General features: G+C 46.3%; 1 protein-coding gene across 1 annotated transcript in view; it reads left to right on the forward strand.

Moving 5' to 3' along the window:
• Positions 1–21,399, forward strand: part of tbc1d2b (TBC1 domain family member 2B) — an 86,520-nt gene that overhangs the window by 62,583 nt on the left and 2,538 nt on the right. Inside the window, exons 9-12 of the mRNA XM_033015077.1 lie at positions 493–987; positions 11,122–11,239; positions 14,683–14,868; positions 15,529–15,650. Of these exons, the coding sequence (XP_032870968.1) occupies positions 493–987; positions 11,122–11,239; positions 14,683–14,868; positions 15,529–15,650 (921 nt within the window). The remainder of the gene's footprint in view (positions 1–492; positions 988–11,121; positions 11,240–14,682; positions 14,869–15,528; positions 15,651–21,399) is intronic.

The following is a 21,399-nucleotide window of genomic DNA, read 5'->3' on the forward strand; positions in this document are numbered from 1 at the left end:
TATGTGAAGGAAAAATTCACGGTAGGAGTTGTAAAATTGAATGCAATATGAACTGGAAAGATATTTTGTTTAGTTTAGACTTGCAGCACAGAAACAGGGCCTTTTGGCCCACCAGGTTCCCACTGATCATTGATCACCTGTTCACACTATTCTATGTTGCTCCACTTTCCCATCCACTCCCTACACACTTGGGGCAATTTATAGAGGTGCAATTCTCATAAAAGACAGCAAATCTTTGGGATGCGGGAGGAAACTCGCGGTCACAGAAGAGAATGTGCGCACTCCACACAGACAGCACCCGAGGTCAGGATCAAACCCGGATCCCTGGTGCCTGTGAGGCAGCGGCTCTACCCACTGCACCAGTGTTCCGCCGTACTAAAGAGCCAAGCTGTGTTTGTACTTTTGCACAATGCATTTTTTTGATTCATGTTATTGTGAAACCTCGAGTCTAGAAAAATGTTAAAACATGAAATGTTTGTTATTTGTGTTTAGTGAGTATGACATTTATGGCTTCAAGACGGTCCCTGAAGACAGTGAAGAGGAGACATTGATTGCCAAAGTTCGAGCTCTAGATTTAAAGTCACTAACACTCACTGACAGCCAAGAGATTTCCACGGGGGTGAAATGGGCAAATTACTTTGCCGGCACCATGAACCGTGAAATGGTGCGCTCACCGGAACTGAAGAGCCTCATTCGTTGGGGTGTTCCTCATGAACATAGGTCAAAGGTGTGGAGGTGGTGCGTTAACCTCCACGTCAGGAAGTACAGAGACAGATGCGGGCTGGGATACTTTAACTCCTTGCTGGAGAGAGCACGAGAGAAACAGAACCCTGCCTCGAAGCAGATCGAGCTGGACCTTATGCGCACTTTGCCAAATAGTAAGCACTATGCCTCGCCCACCTCTGAAGGAATACAGAAACTTCGAAACGTTCTGCTGGCATTTTCCTGGAGGAATCCGGATATTGGATACTGCCAAGGCTTAAACAGGTACGTTTTATTTTCGAATATGTCGTAAACTATCAATTAGCTAGTCCTAATCTCTCATTTTCTCATCGACAAAGCAGCAGGTACAATATAACCTGTGACAAAAGTCCAATCCGAAAAAATCCATGATATTGAAAGCTTCTTTCCATTAAATAACCCTTGTTTAAATTGTGAGATATTCATTCAAAAATGATTGCTGTGATTTGGGTTTGAATATGTTGAGACTGGCATCATCTTAGTATTAGTTTTTAGTTTAGAGATACAGCATGGAAACAGGCTTTTCGGCCCACCGAGTTTGTGCTGACCAGCAATCCCTGCACACTAACACTACCCTACACGCACTAGGGACAATTTACAATTAGACCCAGCCAATTAGCCTACACACCTGTACGTTTTTGGAGTATGCGAGGAAACCGGTGATCCCAGAGAAACCCACATGGTCACGGGGAGAACGTACAAACTCCGTACAGGCAGCACCAGTAGTCGGGGTGGAACCGGGGTCTCTGGCGATGTAAGGCAGTATCCCTACCCCTACTGCGTCATCGTGTCATCTACTTAATATCTTCAGAATAGAGTAAGTACGATTTAAGACTTCTTTGGAATGCTACATAAATCAAATCAAAAATCCATTCTTCGTAGATCAGTTTATACTGTTTGTGTGTGTGAATAAGACTTAATCAAGACTGTGAGGACCACAAGCTATTACTAGAGGTTATTGATTTCTTTTTGACATTTTATCGTCACTCCCCATTGATTCCCAGGCATCCCCGATTTGCAGTTTAATTGGACTGATGTTGCTGAAAACTTGGAACGGCTCAGCCAGTCCTGGATAATTGCAATATTGGTTTCTGTGCAGCTACATAACTCAGTCCACAGTTACGGCTTTGATGCAATTACTGCTTTGTGGTAATGCGCAGCAGTTTGGAATAGTGGATTTCTCAGAGAAGCAAGCACCGCTGTTTATTGGCATTAGGAAATTTGCTTTGTTCAGTTAATTGGTTCTATTCATCCAGTGTTGGCGATTTGTGGAAGAGCTACTGGTCTAAGAAACTCTCCCAGCGCACATGGTAAATCACCCGTGGCTTGTCTTAACACAGGGCTGGACTGTAGTGAAAGGACCAAGTCACTGAGAGGAACATTATCAGACATTTGTTTCTCAGATAAATCTGTAGTTATTTAGAAACATAGAAACATAAACATAGAAAATAGGTGCAGGAGGCCATTCGGCCCTTCGAGCCAGCACCGCCATTCATTGTGATCATGGCTGATCGTCCCCTATCAATAACCCGTGCCTGCCTTCTCCCCATATCCATCTCCACTAGCCCCTAGAGCTCTATCTAACTCTCTCTTAAATCCATCCAGTGGTTTGGCCTCCACTGTCCTCTGTGGCAGGGAATTCCATAAATTCACAACTCTCTGGGTGAAAAAGTTTTTTCTCACCTCAGTCTTAAATGACCTCCCCTTTATTCTAAGACTTAGGGCGCCTTGCAGCGGTAGAGTTGCTCTCTTGCAGCAGTAGAGTTGCTGCCTTGCAGCGGTAGAGTTGCTCTCTTGCAGCGGTAGAGTTGCTCTCTTGCAGCGGTAGAGTTGCTCTCTTGCAGCGGTAGAGTTGCTCTCTTGCAGCAGTAGAGTTGCTCTCTTGCAGCGGTAGAGTTGCTGCCTTGCAGCGGTAGAGTTGCTCTCTTGCAGCAGTAGAGTTGCTCTCTTGCAGCAGTAGAGTTGCTGCCTTGCAGCGGTAGTTGCTCTCTTGCAGCAGTAGAGTTGCTGCCTTGCAGCGGTAGAGTTGCTGCCTTGCAGCGGTAGAGTTGCTGCCTTGCAGCGGTAGAGTTGCTCTCTTGCAGCAGTAGAGTTGCTGCCTTGCAGCGGTAGAGTTGCTCTCTTGCAGCGGTAGAGTTGCTGCCTTGCAGCGGTAGAGTTGCTGCCTTGCAGCGGTAGAGTTGCTCTCTTGCAGCGGTAGAGTTGCTGCCTTGCAGCGGTAGAGTTGCTGCCTTGCAGCGGTAGAGTTGCTCTCTTGCAGCGGTAGAGTTGCTCTCTTGCAGCAGTAGAGTTGCTCTCTTGCAGCGGTAGAGTTGCTGCCTTGCAGCGGTAGAGTTGCTCTCTTGCAGCAGTAGAGTTGCTCTCTTGCAGCAGTAGAGTTGCTGCCTTGCAGCGGTAGAGTTGCTCTCTTGCAGCGGTAGAGTTGCTGCCTTGCAGCGGTAGAGTTGCTGCCTTGCAGCAGTAGAGTTGCTGCCTTGCAGCGGTAGAGTTGCTCTCTTGCAGCAGTAGAGTTGCTGCCTTGCAGCGGTAGAGTTGCTCTCTTGCAGCAGTAGAGTTGCTCTCTTGCAGCAGTAGAGTTGCTCTCTTGCAGCAGTAGAGTTGCTGCCTTGCAGCGGTAGAGTTGCTCTCTTGCAGCGGTAGAGTTGCTCTCTTGCAGCAGTAGAGTTGCTCTCTTGCAGCGGTAGAGTTGCTGCCTTGCAGCGGTAGAGTTGCTCTCTTGCAGCAGTAGAGTTGCTCTCTTGCAGCAGTAGAGTTGCTGCCTTGCAGCGGTAGAGTTGCTCTCTTGCAGCGGTAGAGTTGCTCTCTTGCAGCGGTAGAGTTGCTGCCTTGCAGCGGTAGAGTTGCTGCCTTGCAGCGGTAGAGTTGCTCTCTTGCAGCGGTAGAGTTGCTCTCTTGCAGCGGTAGAGTTGCTCTCTTGCAGCGCTTTCAGTGCCAGAGTCATGAGTTACATCCTGACTACGCTTGCTGTCTGTATGGAGTTTGTACGTTCTCCCCGTGACCGTGTGGGTTTTCTTCGATTTCCTCCCACACTCAAGTCAAGTCAACTTTATTTGTCACATACACTGCTTTAACCTGGGCTGGTGGAGAGCTGGTGGAACTGCTCATCCATGCATCTGAGATGTATTAATCACTGTCCGGACTTGTGCCATGAGGTCGGTTTGAAGGAGTTAAGTTACTTTACTTTAGACTTTGGAGATACAGTGTGGAAATAGGCTCTTTGGCCCACCGAGTCCCCACCGACCAGTGACACAGGGAGGACATGCAAACTGGATTGAACCTAGGTCTCAGTACGATGAGATGCTTGGTATGACTATAACCGTTGCAGTGCTTTCTCCTTGAGTTTTCCCAGGGCTCACATCTGTTGGTGCAATTGTTCCCATGTTGGCCTATATCATGGCCAATCACTCGCATCATCTCTGGACCTCCGATCTTCAGGCCATGCCAGGAATAAGTTTGTGACATTTCTGGAGCTGAGTGCTCCTGGCCAAAGCAAGTTGGTTATGTGTGCGTACGCGCTGCCTGTAATAAAAGTGGCAAATGCTGGTAACGCTCAGATGAGAAAACATCTGGGGAAAGAGAGGCAAAGATAAAGTTTCTGGTCGAAGGCCCATTCTGTCCTAATCAGACCAGCAGTGATCGTATTGAACAGTGAGCTGGTTTAAGAGGGTTATAAGATTAATTATTATTTAAATAACTTTTTTTTTAAAAAATTAGTATTTGCAATTAATGTTGATTAGTAACTTTTGTTCAATTACTACTGTGACGGAGGTCGTGGGGGTGAACTTAGAACATATAACAAGGGAAAGGAACAGGCCCTTTGGTCCACGATGTCTGTGCTGAACATGAAACTAAATTAAAGTCATCCCTTCAGCTTACACGTGATCATTGCCCCACCATCCCCTATGTATCCATGTGCCTATCTAAAGGCATCTTAACCATCATCATATCTGCTTCCACCATCACCCCAGCAACAAGTTCCAGGCACCTACGCGCGTGTGTGTGTGTGGTATGTCGGCTTCTCTCACCATAAAGCTGTGTCCTCTAATATTTGACACATCTACCTTACAAAAAGAATATGACTGTCTCTGTCTCAGAATTGTATCAGCTCCCATCAGCTCTCTCTTCAGACTTTAGACTTTATAGATACAGCATGAAAACAGGCCCATCAGCCCACCGATTCAGCGCCGGCCAGCGATCACCCCCTATGTTAACAATATCCTTCACACTAGGGACAATTTACAATTTTACCGAAGCCAATTAACTTACAAAATTGTGCGTCTTTGGAGTGTGGGAGGAAACCGGAACACACAGAAAACCCTTGCGGTCATAGAGAGAATGTACAAACTCCATACAGACAGCACCCATAGTCAGGATTGAACCCGGACCTCTGGTCCTATAAGGCAGCAATTCTACTGCTGTGCTACTCTGCCACCCCCAAGCCTCTGCCTCTCCTCAACCTATGACTTTCCAGAGATATCAATTTAAGTTGTCCAACCTCTTCTGCACACACTCCAATGTTTCTACATCTATCGAAAGGGGTGACCAGAACTGTGAACAATATTTCAAATGCGGCCTAACCTAAGTTTTACAAACCTGCAACATTGCTTCCTGATTCTTATATGAAATGCCCCTAAATCTGACTTCCCAACGTGCAACTTGCATGGTTTCTACTCCATCTACCATTTTTACACCCCATATCTAACTGATCTAAAGTAGACACAAAAAGCTGGAGTAACTCAGCGGGGCAGGCAGCATCCCTGGAGAGAAGGAATGGGAGAATTCAATGTTCATGCCCGCCGGATGCAGGCTCCCCAAGCGGTGGGCGATCGTTTCGCCGAACACCTCCGCTCGGTCCGCAAGAACCTACCTGACCTCCTGGTGGCTCAGCACTTCAACTCCCCCTCCCATTCCCAATCCGACCTCTCTGTCCTGGGTCTCCTCCATTGCCAGAGTGAGCAACACCGGAAATTGGAGGAGCAGCATCTCTTGGGGAGCCTGCATCCGGCGGGCATGAACATTGAATTCTCCCAATTTTGTTAGCCCTTGATGTCTCCTCCCCTTCCTTAGCCCTCGAGCTGTCTCCTCCCATCCCCCAGTCCTCGGGCTCCTCCTCCTCCCTTTTTCCTTCCTACTCCCCGTCACCCCCTATCAGTCTGAAGAAGGATTTCGGCCCGAAACGTTACCCATCTTCTTCGCTCCATAGATGCTGCTGCACCCTCCAGCATTCTCCAGCATTTTTGTAGACCTCCTTGCACCACCACTTCTGCAGGCAAACCAGTTCTGAATCTAACGGTATATGTGAAATTAAAATACAAAAGGCTGGACTAATTTAGCGGGCCAGGCAGCGTTTCTGGAGGACATGGATGGGCAACGTTTGGACCTCAACCCTTCGTCAGACTGATTCCTTGTTTCCCAGTGTGTGTGAAATTGGTCTTTGCAGTTAGTTTGGATGGTGGACGAGGCAAAGGTTGTTCAGTGTTTGCCATCTAGTGGTGCTCTTCAGCAACTGCGGGCTGTTGCAAAAATATGGAATGCAATGCTTGAGTCGGTTGTGGAGGCAAGTACTCTCATAACATTTAAATATCTAGATCACCACTTGAATTGCTTCGCATATCAGGCTGTGGACTAAGAGGACTAGAATACAAAAACAGGGATGTAATGTTGAGGCTCTATAAGGCGCTGGTCAGGTTTGCAAGAATTATCCCAGTGGGTTAACATATGATGAGCATTTGTTGGCACTGAGCCTCTACACGCTGGAGTTTAGAAGGATGGGGGGCGGGGGGGGGGGGGCTCATTGAAACTTACCAAATAGTGAAAGACCTGAAAAGAGTGGGCACAGAAAAAAATTCCATTAGTGTGAGAGTTTTGGGCCGGAGGTCATAGTCTCAGAATAAAAGGAGATGAGGAAGAATTTCTTTAGTCAGAACATGGTGAATCTGTGAAATTCAGTGCTGCAGAAGGCTGGAGGCCATCAATGGAAATTTTTAAGGCGGAGATAGATAGATTCTTGATTAGTATGGGTGTCGGGCGTTATGGAGAGAAGGCAGGAGAATGAGGTTATGAGGGAAAGATAGACCAGCCATGACGGAGTGGACTGGATCGGCCGAATGGCCTAATTTTGCTCCTGTCACTTATCAAATTATAAATTGATAAATGGGATTGATAAAGGTAGGTGCTTGATAGTGGCACCTGTATGTTGCGTCAAATTCCCTATGAAGTTTGTCAAGTAACAGGGATGGAATTTTATTCCCCTCCGTGCTGAGTGTCCTTTCACCCCACCCCCCTCCCCCTTATCCAAACACATGCCAGGAAGGTGCTGTCAAGCAACTACGGAGGAAGCACCGATTGTGTGATCTTTCTCTTTATGACACATCTGGAGATTGTCAGCCGTAGTTTCACGTTGAAGCACAACCTGTAACTGGGGGCTTCTCCTTAGGTGTCTGGAAATCAAAAGTGTTGATGAAAATATGTATCTTTAAGATCTGACATCTACTATCCAATGTGGTGAGGATTTCACCGCCTCTGTTGGCAAATTGTAAGTAACTGTTTGTCAAAAAATTGCCAGAGTAGATACAAAAGTAATACATAACTCTCACTCCCAGATCAGCAAAACCAAACTCACTGATCGCTCGCTCATCCTGCCCAGGATATGGCAATCAATTAATGTCAATTATTCAGCAGGGAAACGGGTCCTTCAGACCATCAGCCGCTCATGTACACTTCTCTCCACATTATGAACTCAGGGCAATTTATAGTGGTTAATTTACCCACCAACCTGCACGTCTTTGGGATGTGAGAGGAAACCAGAACTGCAGATTTATGTGGATGTTTTATGGATTCCAAACTACTGGGGGTGAACTAATGGATTAAATGTATTTTCATTATCATATGGTCTGTAGGGTATCTCACAAGGTTAGATGGATTCAGCAAGCCAGGTGGCCTCAGTGGAGGGAAATGGACCAACAACTCTCCGAGATAGACACAAAATACTGGAGTAACTCAGTGGGGCAGGCAGCATCTCTGGAGAAAAGGAATGGGTGGCATTAGGGTTGCCAACTGTCCTGTATTAGCCGGGACATCCCGTATATTGGGCTAAATTAGTTTGTCCCATATGGGACCGCCCTTGTCCCGTACTCGGGTCGAGGGGACTGTCAGGGCGGAGCGCCGCGTCCGGCACCGCCTCACCCGTCCCGACGTAGTGCAGCAGCGTCTCGCGCACGGCCCCGTCGGTCGGCAGCCCAGCCAGCTGTCCGACCTTCGGACCTTCGCTTACCGCCGACACCACCACCCCTTCTTCTCATGGCCGATCATCAGTTCATGAGTTGGACGGGGTGCGGGCCAAAACTCTTCAGCTGACCCGCCAGCTGGGATTTGTGTGCAGTCCAGCACCCAGGCCAACTCATCATTCACCCAGCCACAGCCGATTCGGTCAACGAATTGTCGTTGGGAATTTGTCCCTTATTTTGACCGTTTGTCCCTTATTTGGGAGTGAGAAAATTGACAACCCTAGGTGACGTTTCGGGTCGAGACCTTTATTCTAAAGAAGGGTCTCGACCCGAAACGTCACCCATTCCTTCTCTTCAGAGATTCTGTCTGTCCCGCTGAGTTACTCCAGCATTTTGTATCTACGATTTAAACCAGCATCTGCAGTTCCTTCCTAAACAACTTTCTGAGTCTGGATTAGTCTGAAAAAGGATCCCGAGCTGAAATGTTGTGTGTCTGTTCGTCTCCACAGATGCTGCCTGACCTGTGGAGTTATCCCAGCACTTTGTTTTTTGCTCGAGATTCCACTGTCTGGAATATTTAGTGTCCTCCGAACGAGGTCATTAAACAAACAGCACATGGGGTTAGGTGTACTATATTGGTGTAGATTGAGGATTGGTTAATGGAGGTTGGGAAACTAGCTAAGGGAGTGCAGTGGGACTCTGGCCTCAGCTGCTCACAATTTCCATCAGTGATTTGTGAGAGTGTTGTCCATTGACAAGAGGATGCAGAAAGGCAACAAGGGGGGTATGGGTAGCCAAATAAACAGGTAATAACATGGCAGACGGGATATAATGTGAAGAAGGGTCTCGACCTGAAACGTCACCCATTCCTTCTCTCCGGAGATGCTGCCTGTCCCGCTGAGTTACTCCAGCATTTTGTGTGTACGGAATATAATGTGAGGTCATTTTCTTTAGGTTGATGGTGGAAATCAAGGCAGACTATTTTCGTAAAAATGGTTAAATTGAGAGATGGACCTGGCTGATCTTGCACACAAATCGCTGGTCAGTTTGCAATGCTCTCAGGTACAACAAGCAATTAGGAAAGCAAAGACTTTAGTTTAGTTTATTATTGTCACATGTGCCGAGGTACATCAAAGGAAAGACTATTCATGAATACAATCACCGTCCACAATGTGCAGATCACGGACAAAAATGGCACAACATTTAGTGCAAGGTAAAGTCCGATTAAAGATGGTTCAAAGGCCTCCAGTGAGGTCAATGGGAGGTTAGGACCACTCTCTTGCTGATGAGAGCACTGTTCATTATTGCAGTGAGATTTGAGTCCAAGGATAAAGCGGACTCACTGCGTTCATAGAGGGCGACAGTGAGACTGCACCCAGAGCATGCACAGGTCTGGTCTCCCCATCTACCAAAAGGACACACGTCAAGATAGTCAAGTCAAGAGTGTGTTTTCAAACGTACCGAAACAGATCAATGAAATGGAGGGAGTGCAACAAAACGCTCACAAGATTGATTCCTTGGATGAGGAAAATTGTCTTATGCAAAGAGTTTAATTGGATTAATGTTTAACAAACTGGAAAGCACAACCCTGTTCACATTCAGGATAACTGATATTGCCTCGTGCTTCGTGACTGTTGGGAAAGTACCAAGCTCCAAGGATTGATTACAATACCAGAGGGATTAAACATACTGCCCAACCTTTCCCAGTATTTTCCAATATTCTGCATTTCTCCTATAAACACAAAAGTCTAGCCTGCCAGACAAGTCGAACTATTTAAAGACAAGTATGCAGAGACTAAAGGTGGCATATAACGATGCCATGAGAACACTGCTAAGGCAACCTAGATGGTGTAGTGCCAGTAATATGTTTGTGGCTGCAGGAGTCAGTACTTTAGAAGCTATCCTAAGACACCACATGTATAAATTCATTTGCAGGATAAATGACTCTAAAAATGTGCTTATTGTGGCCTTGACAAACATAAGGGTTAGCATTACACGCTACGAATCCCAGCTGTGGAGACACTGGTATCGTTGTCTCGTTGTAGGACATTGATCATCTTTTAATCTGGATTTTTAACTTAAGTATTGTGGGTTTTAAAAAATATATAAATTATGATGTTTTTATAAGTGATATACCATGATTTTATATGTATTTATGATATTTGATATGCAATGCATTTTTAATGTAATGTTGCCCCTTGTCTGGACCTTGAGTCCGTAATAAAGTTTATTATTATTATTATTCTTATTATTATTATTATTATTATTATTATTATTATTATTATTATTATTATTATGTCCCACCACCTCATTAATGACATCACCCAGACCTGGAGACTTGTGGAACATTGAGTAGTGCAGCACAGGAATGGGCTCTTTGGCTCACAATGCCCGTGACGAACATAACATCACGTTAAACTAATCTCAACTGCCTGCCTGATCCATATCCCTTAATTCTTCGCATATCCATGCGCCTATCCAAAAGCCTTTTAAATGCCACTATCGTATCTGCCTGCACCACCACCCCTGGCAGTGAGTTCCAGGCACCCACGACACACTCTATAAGACAAAAAATAGTTCTGCATATTTCCTTTGCACTTTACCCCTCTCATCTATCCCTTCAGCATTTGACATTATCATCCTGGGAGCATCCTTCCTGTAATGAGGCGACCACAACTGCACATAATACTCCAGATGCAGCCAAACCAGTTTTATAAAGTTGCAACATGACTTTCTGACTCGTATGCTCAATGCTTTGACCAATGAAGTTGAGCATGCCATTAGCTTTATTTTCCACTGTATCTACTTGTGTTGCTATTTTCAGGGAGCAATGTACTCTGACCCAGGCATCCCTCTGTACATCAATGCTGATAACGGCGTATTTCTTGCATTTGATTTCCCAAAGTGCAGTACCTTGCATTTACTCAGATTAAATTTAATCTGCCATTTCTCTATCCTTATCTGTAACTGATTTATATCCCGCTGTATCTTTTGACACCCTTCCTCACTGTCACTGAATTAGATTTGGATTTATTTGTGTAATTGTGAATTTTCCACATGGCTGGGATTGCAGTGTAGTGCAATGTCTAACGCTGCTGGACAAGGGTGAAGGGGTGCTAAACCTGCATTAATACATGTGTGACTTTCCACGTAGGTTGGCAGCGATAGCACTTCTGTACCTAGAACAAGAAGAAGCCTTTTGGTGCCTCGTTGCCATCACGGAGTGTTTTATGACCCCAGATTATTACACAAAGAACCTGATCGGGTCACAGGTAAGACAACTGCATGTTTACGCTCTGTTATATGCAGCAGGGAGTAGACAAGATTAACTGAGATACTTTGTAAACTGGGTAGTACTTAATAACAAAGTACTTACCCTACACCTCTTTGTTAATCTTTGCCCCTTTCACTATAGACCCCTGGACTCTAATCTTTGACATTACCACCTTATGGAAGAAGGTTGGACTGTCTAATATATCCAGTAAGAAGGATAAAACATTAACTGAGATACTTTGTAAGCAGGGTTGAACTTGAAAACAAATGTAGTTAAAATGTAGATAGACACAAAAAGCTGGAGTAACTCAGCGGGACAGGCAGCATCTCTGGAGAGAAGGAATGGGTGATGTTTCGGGTCGAGACCCTTCTTCAGACAGGTTAGGGATAAGGGAAATGAGAGATGTAGACGGTGATGTGGAGAGATAAAGAACAATTATTGGCTGATCATCTAAAATCTACCCCGTTCCGGCTTTTTCCCCATATCCCTTGATTCTTTTAGACCTAAGAGCTAAATCTAACTCTCTTGAAAACATCCAGAGAATTGGCCTCCACTGCCTTCTGTGGCAAAGAATTCTACAGGTTCACAACTCTCTGGGTGAAAAAGTTTTTTCCACATCTCAGTCCTAAATTTTCATTCTTAAACTGTGATTCCCTCAACATGGGGAGCATTTTTCCTCCATCTAGCCTGTCCAATCCTTTAAGAATTTTATATGTTTCTATATGGACATACTGATCGGATCTGTTTTTATGCCTACAATATTCTGTTGTGCTACAGCAAGCAAGAATTTAATTGTCCTATCTGGGACACATGGCAATAAACTCTCTTGACTATACGAATCTTTCTAAATTCCAGTGATTACAAGGAATCCTGGGAATTAACCTGGTGAACCTATGCTGCACTTTCTCAATAGCAAAAATGGAGACCAAAATTACACACAATGCTCCAGGTGCGGTCTCACCAGGGTATTGTACAGCTGCAGTAGCATCTCCTTGCTCCGAAAGTCAAATCCAACGCAATGAAGACCAACATGCCATTAAGGGCCTGTCCCACCAGCATGCAATTGCATACATCTAGCAGGACCAAACGTGGTCACTTGAGGCGTACGGCCTCGTGAGGCCGGTCCCACTTCCAACCGAGGAGACGTCTGGAGTTGTGCAGGGCTGGTCCCGACATCATACTCGCCAATCAGCTGGGCAGGAGGCAGGCCAACTAAATTTGGACGTTGCACGGCGTTGGGCGGTGACGTCATCACGCAACGGCACGCGCTAGGCGTACGCCGTCAAGACGCTGCGTACGAGACGCTGCGTACGCCCGTCGAGGCGCTGCGTACGGTCTCAATGCGGCTGCGGGCCGACAGGCCGTTGTCGGGCGGGATTTTCGGACAGTGCAAGATTTTTGGAGCCCCGCGCGACGTCGGAACCAGCCCCGCACAACTCTATACGCCTCCGCCGATCGAAGTGGGACCGGCCCCGCGAGGTCGTACGCCTCAAACGACCACTTTTGGTCACGCTAGACGCATGCTATCGCATGCTGGTGGCACAGGCCCTTTAGCTTTCTCCACTGCATACTTTCAGAGACTGATGTACAAGCACACCCAGGTCTCGTTGCACCTCCCCGTTTCCTAATCTGACACCATTAAAATAATAATCTGCCTTCCTGATCTTGCCACCTCACATTTATCCACATTATACTGCAAAAATGTGATAACCTCACATTTATCCACATTATACTGCATCTGCCATGCGTCTGCCCACTCACCCAACCTATCCAAGTCACCCTGCAACCGCATAGCATCCTCCTCACTGCCACCCAGCTTTGTAGCCACAAAACTTGGAGATGTTACTTTTAATTCCCTCGTCTAAATCGTTAATATATATCATAAATAACTGGGATCCCAGCACAGAGCCTTGCAGCACCCCACTAGTCACTGCCTGCCATTCTGAAAAGGATCCGTTAATTCCTACTCTTTGCTTCCTGTCTGGCAACCAGTTCTCTATCCATCAATACCCTACCCCCATTTCCACGTGCTTGCATTTGCGCACTAATCTCTTGTGTGGGACCTTGTCAACGGGTTTTTGAAAATCCAGATACACCACATCCATTGGCTCTCCCTTATCCATTGTACTTGTTACATCCTCAAAAAATTTTAGAAGATTAGTCAAGCATGATTTCTCCTTCATAAATCTATGCTGATTTTGACCGATCCTGTCACTGCTTTCCAAATACGCTGCTATAACATCTTTAATAATCGACTCGAGCAACTTCTCCACTACCAATATAGGGCTAACTGGTCTATAATTCCCCATTTTCTCTCTCCTTCTTAAAAAGTGGAGTTACATTGGCTACCCTCCAGTCCACAGGAACTAATCCAGAGTCGAGAGAATATGGGAAAATGATCACCATTGCATCACGATTTCTAGGGCCACCTCCTTGAGTTTTCTGGGATGCAGACCATCAGGCCCTGAGGATTTATCTGCCTTCAGTCCCAACAGTTTACTCAACACCATTTCCTGACTAATGTGGATTCCCTTCAGTTCTTCCCTCCCACTAGATCCTTGGTTCCCTGGTATTTCTGGGAGATTGTTTGTTTCTTCCTTAGTGAAGACAGAACCAAAATACTTGTTTAACTGTTCTGCTATTTCCTTGTTTCCCAATATAAATTCACCTGTTTCTGATTGTAAGGGACCTACATATGTCTTCACTAACCTTTTCCTTTTTACATATCTAAAGAAGCTTTTAGTCAGTTTTTATATTCCCCGCCAGCTTTCTTTCATGCTCATTTCCCCTCTTAATTACCCCCTTTGTCCTCCTCTGAGTTCTAAATTTCTCCCAGTCCTCCAGTTTGCTTCTTCCTCGAGCCAATTTATATGCCTCTTCCATGGATTTAACACTATCCTTGACTTCCCTCATCAGCCACGGTTGAGCCGACTTCCCCATTTATTTTTTCGGCAGACAGGGATGAACAATTTCTGGAGTTCATCCATGCGGTCTTTAAATCTTTGCCATTGCATCTCCACCGTCAACCCTTTAAGTATAATTTGACAGTCTATTCCAGCCAATTCCCATTTTATACCTTCAAAGTCTCCTTTATTCAAGTTCAGGAGCCTAGTCTCTGAATTAACCATGTCACTCTCCATCCTGATGCGGAATTCCACCATATTATGGTTACTGTTGCCCAAGGGGCTTTGCACAAGATCACCAATTAATCCTTCCTCATTACACAATACCCAGTCTAGGATGGCCGATCCCTGGTCGACCCCTCTACATATTGGTTTAAAAAAACATCCCGTATACTTGTTAAATGCTGAGTTGCCCCACAGGTTCCTATTAAATCATACCCACCTGCTGAAGGAACTTGTGTTTTTTGCCTGTCCTGAGGATTGGGAATATGCTGCATGTTTACATTAATACTCCATCATGTCCCTTTCTTAACGCCAGGTTGACCAGCGGGTGTTCAAGGACTTGCTGAGTGAGAAGTTGCCACGGTTACACGCACACTTTGAACAGTACAAGGTGGACTTTTCGCTCATCACGTTTAACTGGTTCCTTGTGGTATTTGTGGACAGTGTTGTCAGTGACATCATGTTCCGCATCTGGGATTCGTTCCTGTACGAAGGTCCAAAGGTACGGTGTAAAATTCACCTGTTTGTAGCAGGAGCCTGGAGCAATGTCACTTGAGGATGCTTTTTCCACAGGTCTCTCCTTTCAATGAAGTCACCCTAGTGGGCTGCTGAGTACACACTGTAATTTCGCATTTCACTGTCTAGTACAGCATGGACCCTGCTGACCAAAATGCCCCATCTAAGCTAATCTCATTTCCCTAAGTTTGGCCCATATCCCTCTAAATCTTTCCTATCTATTTACCTGTCTAAGTCTATCTTTTATGCTGTTATAATACCTGCCTCAACAACCTCCTCTGGCAGCTCGTTCCATATACCCACCACCCTCTGAAAAAGTTGCCTCTCAGATTGGTATTAAATCTTGTCCCTCTCACATAAACGTATGCCCTTGTTGTTGATTCCTCTAATCTGGGTAGAAGACTGTGCATTCAGCCCATCTATTCCCCTTATGATTTTATCATGATTTCCCATCCGACAACAAAAGTAAAACCTGGTCATTATCGTATTACAATCTATCTTGCCTCTCTCACCTTAAACATAAGTCCTCTTGTTTTTGACAGTTTTTGATTTTTTTTTAAGATCTAATTTAGTAGCTGTCATTTTGATTTTGGTTGACATTTGCATCGCAAGGGTTGACTTTTGAATGGTTGGCATTATTTTCCAGGTTATATTTCGATACGCACTTGCAGTCTTCAAGTTTAAGGAGGACGAGTTTGTAAAGCTTCAGGATTATATGTCCATATTCAAGTATCTGAGATACTTCACTCGCACGATCCTCGATGCACGGTAAGCCCACTGCGGCGTTCTCGGCTTGAACTATTCTATACCCGCCCCTTTCACGTACCCTCACTTTCTTGTATTAATGAAACAGAAGGATGGAGCTGCGTTGGAGTCGCTGCCTTACAGCGCCAGAGACCCGGGTTTGATCCTGACTACGGGTGCTGTCTGTATGGAGCTAGTACGTTTTGCCTGTGACCGCATGGGTTACCTCCAGGTGCTCCGGTTTCCTCCTCGGGTCTGCAGGTTAATTGTCCGTTGCAAATTATCCCCAGTGTGCAGGATAGATCTAGTGAACGGGTGATCACTAGTCGGTAGAATTCTGTGGGGCAAAGGGCCTGTTTCCACGCCGTATCTCAAAACTAAAGCCAGTATCCCAGGTAGACAAAAATGCTGGAGAAACTCAGCGGGTGCAGCAGCATCTATGGAGCGAAGGAAATAGGCAACGTTTCGGGTCAAACTCCGTCTGAAGGTTGTACATTCCTCCAAGTTTGTGGTGAGTAGTAATGTTGTGAGAGTAGAATAGGTGGTTGATGGTAGGCATGGCTCAGTGGGCAGAAGGGCCCGTTTTAGTGCTCCACAACTCTAACTATAGTACCAGGGTTTCCTTAAACAAGGTTTTTCATTTTTGATATTCAGGAAATCCTGAGGTTAGATAGATAGATAGATAGATATAATTTATTGCCACACAACCAGGGTTGGTGGAAATTTGGGTTGTCAGCAGCAGTACAATAATAAAGAACACACAATAAAACTGTAACACAAACATCCACCACAGCATTCATCACTGTGGTGGAAGGCACAAAAATTTGGCCAGTCCTCCTCCATTTCCCCCCCGTGTACAGGACCAGAGTCCAGTCAGTCCAGGATCGGCTCTTCCTCACCGGAGACCGCGGCTTTAGATTGTTGTAGGCCGCAGGCCGGCGGTCGAGATTTAAAGTCCCCGCCGCAGCCAGAAGCACCGTAGACAGCAGGGCCGGCGGTCGAAGCTCCCCTCCAGGGGTGATGGTAAGTCCATGCCGCACCCACGGTAAAAGTTGGCCGCGGGCCGGCAGTGATGGCTTCTTCTTCCCCCGGGTCCCCCACGAGGGATGCCGGGCTGTAGACGCCGCACCAGCTGGAGCTCTGCAGACCGCGGCTTCAGGCTGCGACTTCAGGCTGCCGGCTGCCCCGGGCCAGCGAAACGAAGCGCTCCCCTCCAGCGAGCCCCAGCGAGGGTCGCCCGCTCCACGCCGAGAGTCCACGCTGCGCCCGCCGCTGAAGCCCCGGGCGTGTCTCCGGGAAAGGCCGCGTCGATCCTTGATGTTAGGCCACGGGGGAGGCGACCTGGAAAAAGTCGCCTCTCCATGGAGGAGGCGACCGAAGCGGTTTCCCCCTTACCCCCCCACACCACCCCCCACACAAAACACACGAAGAAACACAAAATACACACTTTAAAACATACTAAAACAATTTTAAAAAGCTGGAAAAACTGACGCACTGCTGACATGGCTGCACACAGAGGAGCGCCCCCTACAGGTTATTTAAAGCTTAAACAAGCGCTAAGACTATTGAGTGTGTAGGAAAGAACCGCAGATGCTGGTTTAAATCGAAGATGGGCACAAAATGCTGGAGTAACTCAGCGGAACAGGCAGCATCTCTGGAGAGAAGGAATGGGTGACGTTTCCCATTCCTTCACTCCAGAGATGCTGCCTGTCCCGCTGAGTTACTCCAGCATTTTGTGTCTAACTAAGATTACTGACATGTGCAACTGACTTCCACACTGGGTGGCGACGCCATCGAATGTGGCAGCTGTCCGTCCTTTCACCCTTTTTGTTATTTTTAATGTCATAATGTATGTTTTTGGAGGTCTTTTAGTTTTTTTTATTTGAGGGGTGGTTGAGGATGCGTCTTTTCTCCGAGCCACATCTTTGCCCCCCCCCCCCCCCCTCACGGCCTACCATCTGGATTGGCGTGGCCTTTCCTGCCGGAGACTGGCCACGGTTTTAGTAGCGGCGCAGCACTGATTTACCATCGCGGAGCAGGCGATGCCTTACCGGGATTGCTGTGTTGGGCCGGCTGACTTTAACACCGTGGAGCTGTGGGCTGCGGAACTTCCAGCCACGGGCGGCGCTGACTTTAACATCGTGGAGTCCTTGGTCCCTTGCCGGGGATCACCTGTGTTGAATCTCCGCCTAGCTCGGTCTGTGGATTTCGGGAGCCGCGGTCTCTGGTAAGAAGTGGCCGATTCGGAAACTCCAAGCCGCTGAGTGTGTTCTGCTGTTCCGACACTGGAGCTCCGATCATCCTGGTGAGAGGGCCTGAACATCGGGCCGCCATAGAGGCGACTACGGAGGGCTCATAGGCCCTGACCACGGGTGAACAAAGAGGAAGAGGACTGAACTTTACTGCCTTCCCTCACAGTGGGGAAACATTGATTCCACTGTGTGGGGGATGTTCATGTTAAATTCTATCGTGTGTTGTGTTAATTTTATTTTATTTGTGTGGCTGTATAGTAACTCAAATTTCACTGCACCAATTGGTGTATGTGACAATAAATGTAACTTGTAACTTGAACTTGACCGAGGGTTGTGTAGCCTTTGTGGTAAATGATGAGATGAGAGCAAGCTAAAGGGGGAGGAAAGGAAGAGGAAATTGGATATGTTGTTTGAGAAATCTATAAAGAGGGACGTGATGAGTCATGTATCCTATTGTTGAGAGATTATAAAAATTGCTGATTTAAAACCTGGAACTGTAGTAAAATTCCAACCAGTGGATTAAATTTCACTCTGAAGCAAAATACTAAAGATGCTGGAAATATTCTTAGTGCAAGTTTTGGTCTCACTATACGTAGCCCAGGTCAGACTTTAGTTTAGAGATACAGCACGGAAACATCCTTTGATCCACCGAGTCCCTGCCAACCAGCGATCACCCTGTACACTAGCACTATCCTACACACTAGGAATGATAGACAATAGACAATAGGTGCAGGAGTAGGCCATTGGGCCCTTCGAGCCAGCACCGCCATTCAATGTGATCATGGCTTATCATCCCCAATCAGTACCCCGTTCCTGCCTTCTCCCCATATCCCCTGACTCCACTATTTTTAAGAGCCCTATCTAGCTCTCTCTTGAAAGCATCCAGAGAACCTGCCTCCCTCTGAGGCAGAGAATTCCACAGACTCACCACTCTCTGTGAGAAAAGGTGCTTTCTCGTCTCTGTTCTAAATGGTTAACTCCTTATTCTTAATGATTTTACCAAAGCCAATTAACCTACAAACCTGTATGCCTTTGGAATGTTGGAGGAAACCGGAGCACCCGGAGAAAACCCACACGGTCACAGGGAGAACAAACATACTCTGTACAGACAGCACCCGTGGTCAGGATCGAACCTGGGTCTCTGACACTAAATCTGCAACTCTACTGCTGCGCCACAGTGCCATCATGAATGAGTAGCTACAGCCATTTAATTCAAGATGATATTGGTCATGGAACATTTGCCGGATAGGTTTACCATATAAAACTGAATGTAATTTGTAATTCCTGGAATATTGAAGGCTAACCAGTAACTTGATCTACATTTTAAGAGAACTGGTGGATGTTATAAGCTTGGAACTGTTTTCACAATCAACAATTGGTGTTGATTTTTGGATGAGGATGATAGATAGTTGTTAATCAAAGGTGTAAACAAAATAATGAAAAGGCACATGACAATATGTAGCGTGAGTTGATGGATCATCTGTGATCACAACAATGGAAAAGCTGTGAAGGATTGAATGCCCTCTTTGTTTGATTTTCCAGTGTTGTGTTAGAAGATTACCTCGCACTTCAAACATTCCAGAGTGTTTAGCAACCAGTAAAGGGCTGTGTTGTCACTGTTGTGAAGCATTACTAATGATCAGTTGACCTGTTTTGCAGTGATGTAGGTTATGGAACAAATATTAGCCACGGTGATGGTATGGGGACGTTTATTTTTATTTTGAGTACTGCCACAGTCTCTGACGAATCGCTAGGAATACAGGCAGAGGCTTGGTTAATGGGCTCGTGGAGGCAAAGAGCTGTAACTGTGCAGCTAGACAAAAGTGCTGGAGAAACTCAGCGGGTACAGCAGCATCTAGGGAGCGAAGGAATTAGGCAACGTTTCGGGACGAAACGTTGCCTATTTCCTTCGCTCCATAGATGCTGCTGCACCCGCTGAGTTTCTCCAGCACTTTTGTCTACCTTCGATTTTCCAGCATCTGCAGTTCCTTCTTAAACACTTTGTAACTGTGCAGCACTCCCTCGCTGCTGCAATGGAGCATCAGGTCCAGATGTTGTATTCACTTCTCAATTGGGAATTGAAGCCATGTTTTCCCCCTCTGAGATAAGAATGCTAACTATTTAGCCACACCGTTAGGACCAAAGATCATGGGTGGCTAGGAGAACGATCCATGGAATGAGCAGATTCCTTGCGGAAAGACAGGACAGGCTAGGCTTCTTAAGTAAGCAAGTTATGCCCCTGTCCCACTTACGAAACCTGAACGGAAACCTCTGGAGACTTTGCGCCCCACCCAAGGTTTCCATGCGGTTCCTGGAGGTTGCAGGTGGCTGCCGGAGGTTACAGGTAGTGGAGGCAGATAGGGAGACGGACAAAAACCTCCGGGAACCGCACGGAAACCTTGGGTGGGGCGCAAAGTCTCCAGAGGTTTCCGTTCAGGTTTCCTAAGTGGGCCAGGGGTATAAGTTTATTGGCCAAGTATTCACATACAAGGAATTTGCCTTGTTGCTCTGCCCACAAGTAACAACACGACATACAGTGACAGTGACAAATACTTTCATTGGTATTTAGAGTCAACTTGGCTGAAGCACACATGAGTGATCAACAGGGTGGATGTGGATTCGACATTTCTTCATGTGGGTAAATCTAGCGCAAGTACATTGTGTAAAAATAAGGGGTTCTCCTTTTTAAGACACACAAGAATCTTTTTCTCTTTAGGTTCATTAGTCTTTGAAACTCTCTTTCTCAGAGGGGTTATAGAGACATAGAGTGATACAGTGTGGAAAAAGGCCTTTCGGCCCAGCTACACTGCTATTTGTTGGTCCCTGGAGGCTACCCCTGGTTTAGCACAGTGATCAGAAGTCAGCTTGTTTATGCAGCAGCTTCCGAATCAGGTGCTTGTGAATGTACATTCAGTGAGGACGTCATTGACAACAAAGCGTGTAAGGTCTGAATGTTTTATGGCAGCGGTAGATAGTTGCTTGATAAACAAGGGGTGAATGGTTACTGAGGGCTGATAGAAATATGGAGAAGTTACAATCAGATCGGCCATGATTGCAAATGGAGAAGTGGGCTGGAGGGGCCGAGTGGCCTCTTGCTCCTAACTCGTGGGCTCTTCCTGACCCTCCAGGTAATTCTGCATTCTGAATGGTGTGATCTTGTGAATGAATGCCAGGGCGAGTTCTGTGCATGTCCAAGATAAGCTGCTGGCTCCTCCTCAGCACCTCCCTGTGTCTCGGGAGAAAGGTTGTGCTGAAGCTGAACTTGTGTGTGAGATTCATACTGTCCTTCTGAGAACAAAGGGAAGGGAAGCAACCAGCACATTTTTCATCACAGTTTAGTTTAGAGATACAGCTGGCTCTTTGGCCCACAGAGTCCATGCCGACCAGCGATCCCCCGACACCAGCACTATCCTACACACGAGAGACAATTTACAAACTTTTTACTGAAGCCAATTAACCTACAAACCTGTACGTCTGGAGTGTGGGGGGAAACAGGAGCACCAATAGTAAACCAACAAGGT

The sequence above is a fragment of the Amblyraja radiata genome, chromosome X, assembly GCF_010909765.2.
Source record: "Amblyraja radiata isolate CabotCenter1 chromosome X, sAmbRad1.1.pri, whole genome shotgun sequence".
NCBI classification, from domain to species: Eukaryota; Metazoa; Chordata; class Chondrichthyes; order Rajiformes; family Rajidae; genus Amblyraja; species Amblyraja radiata.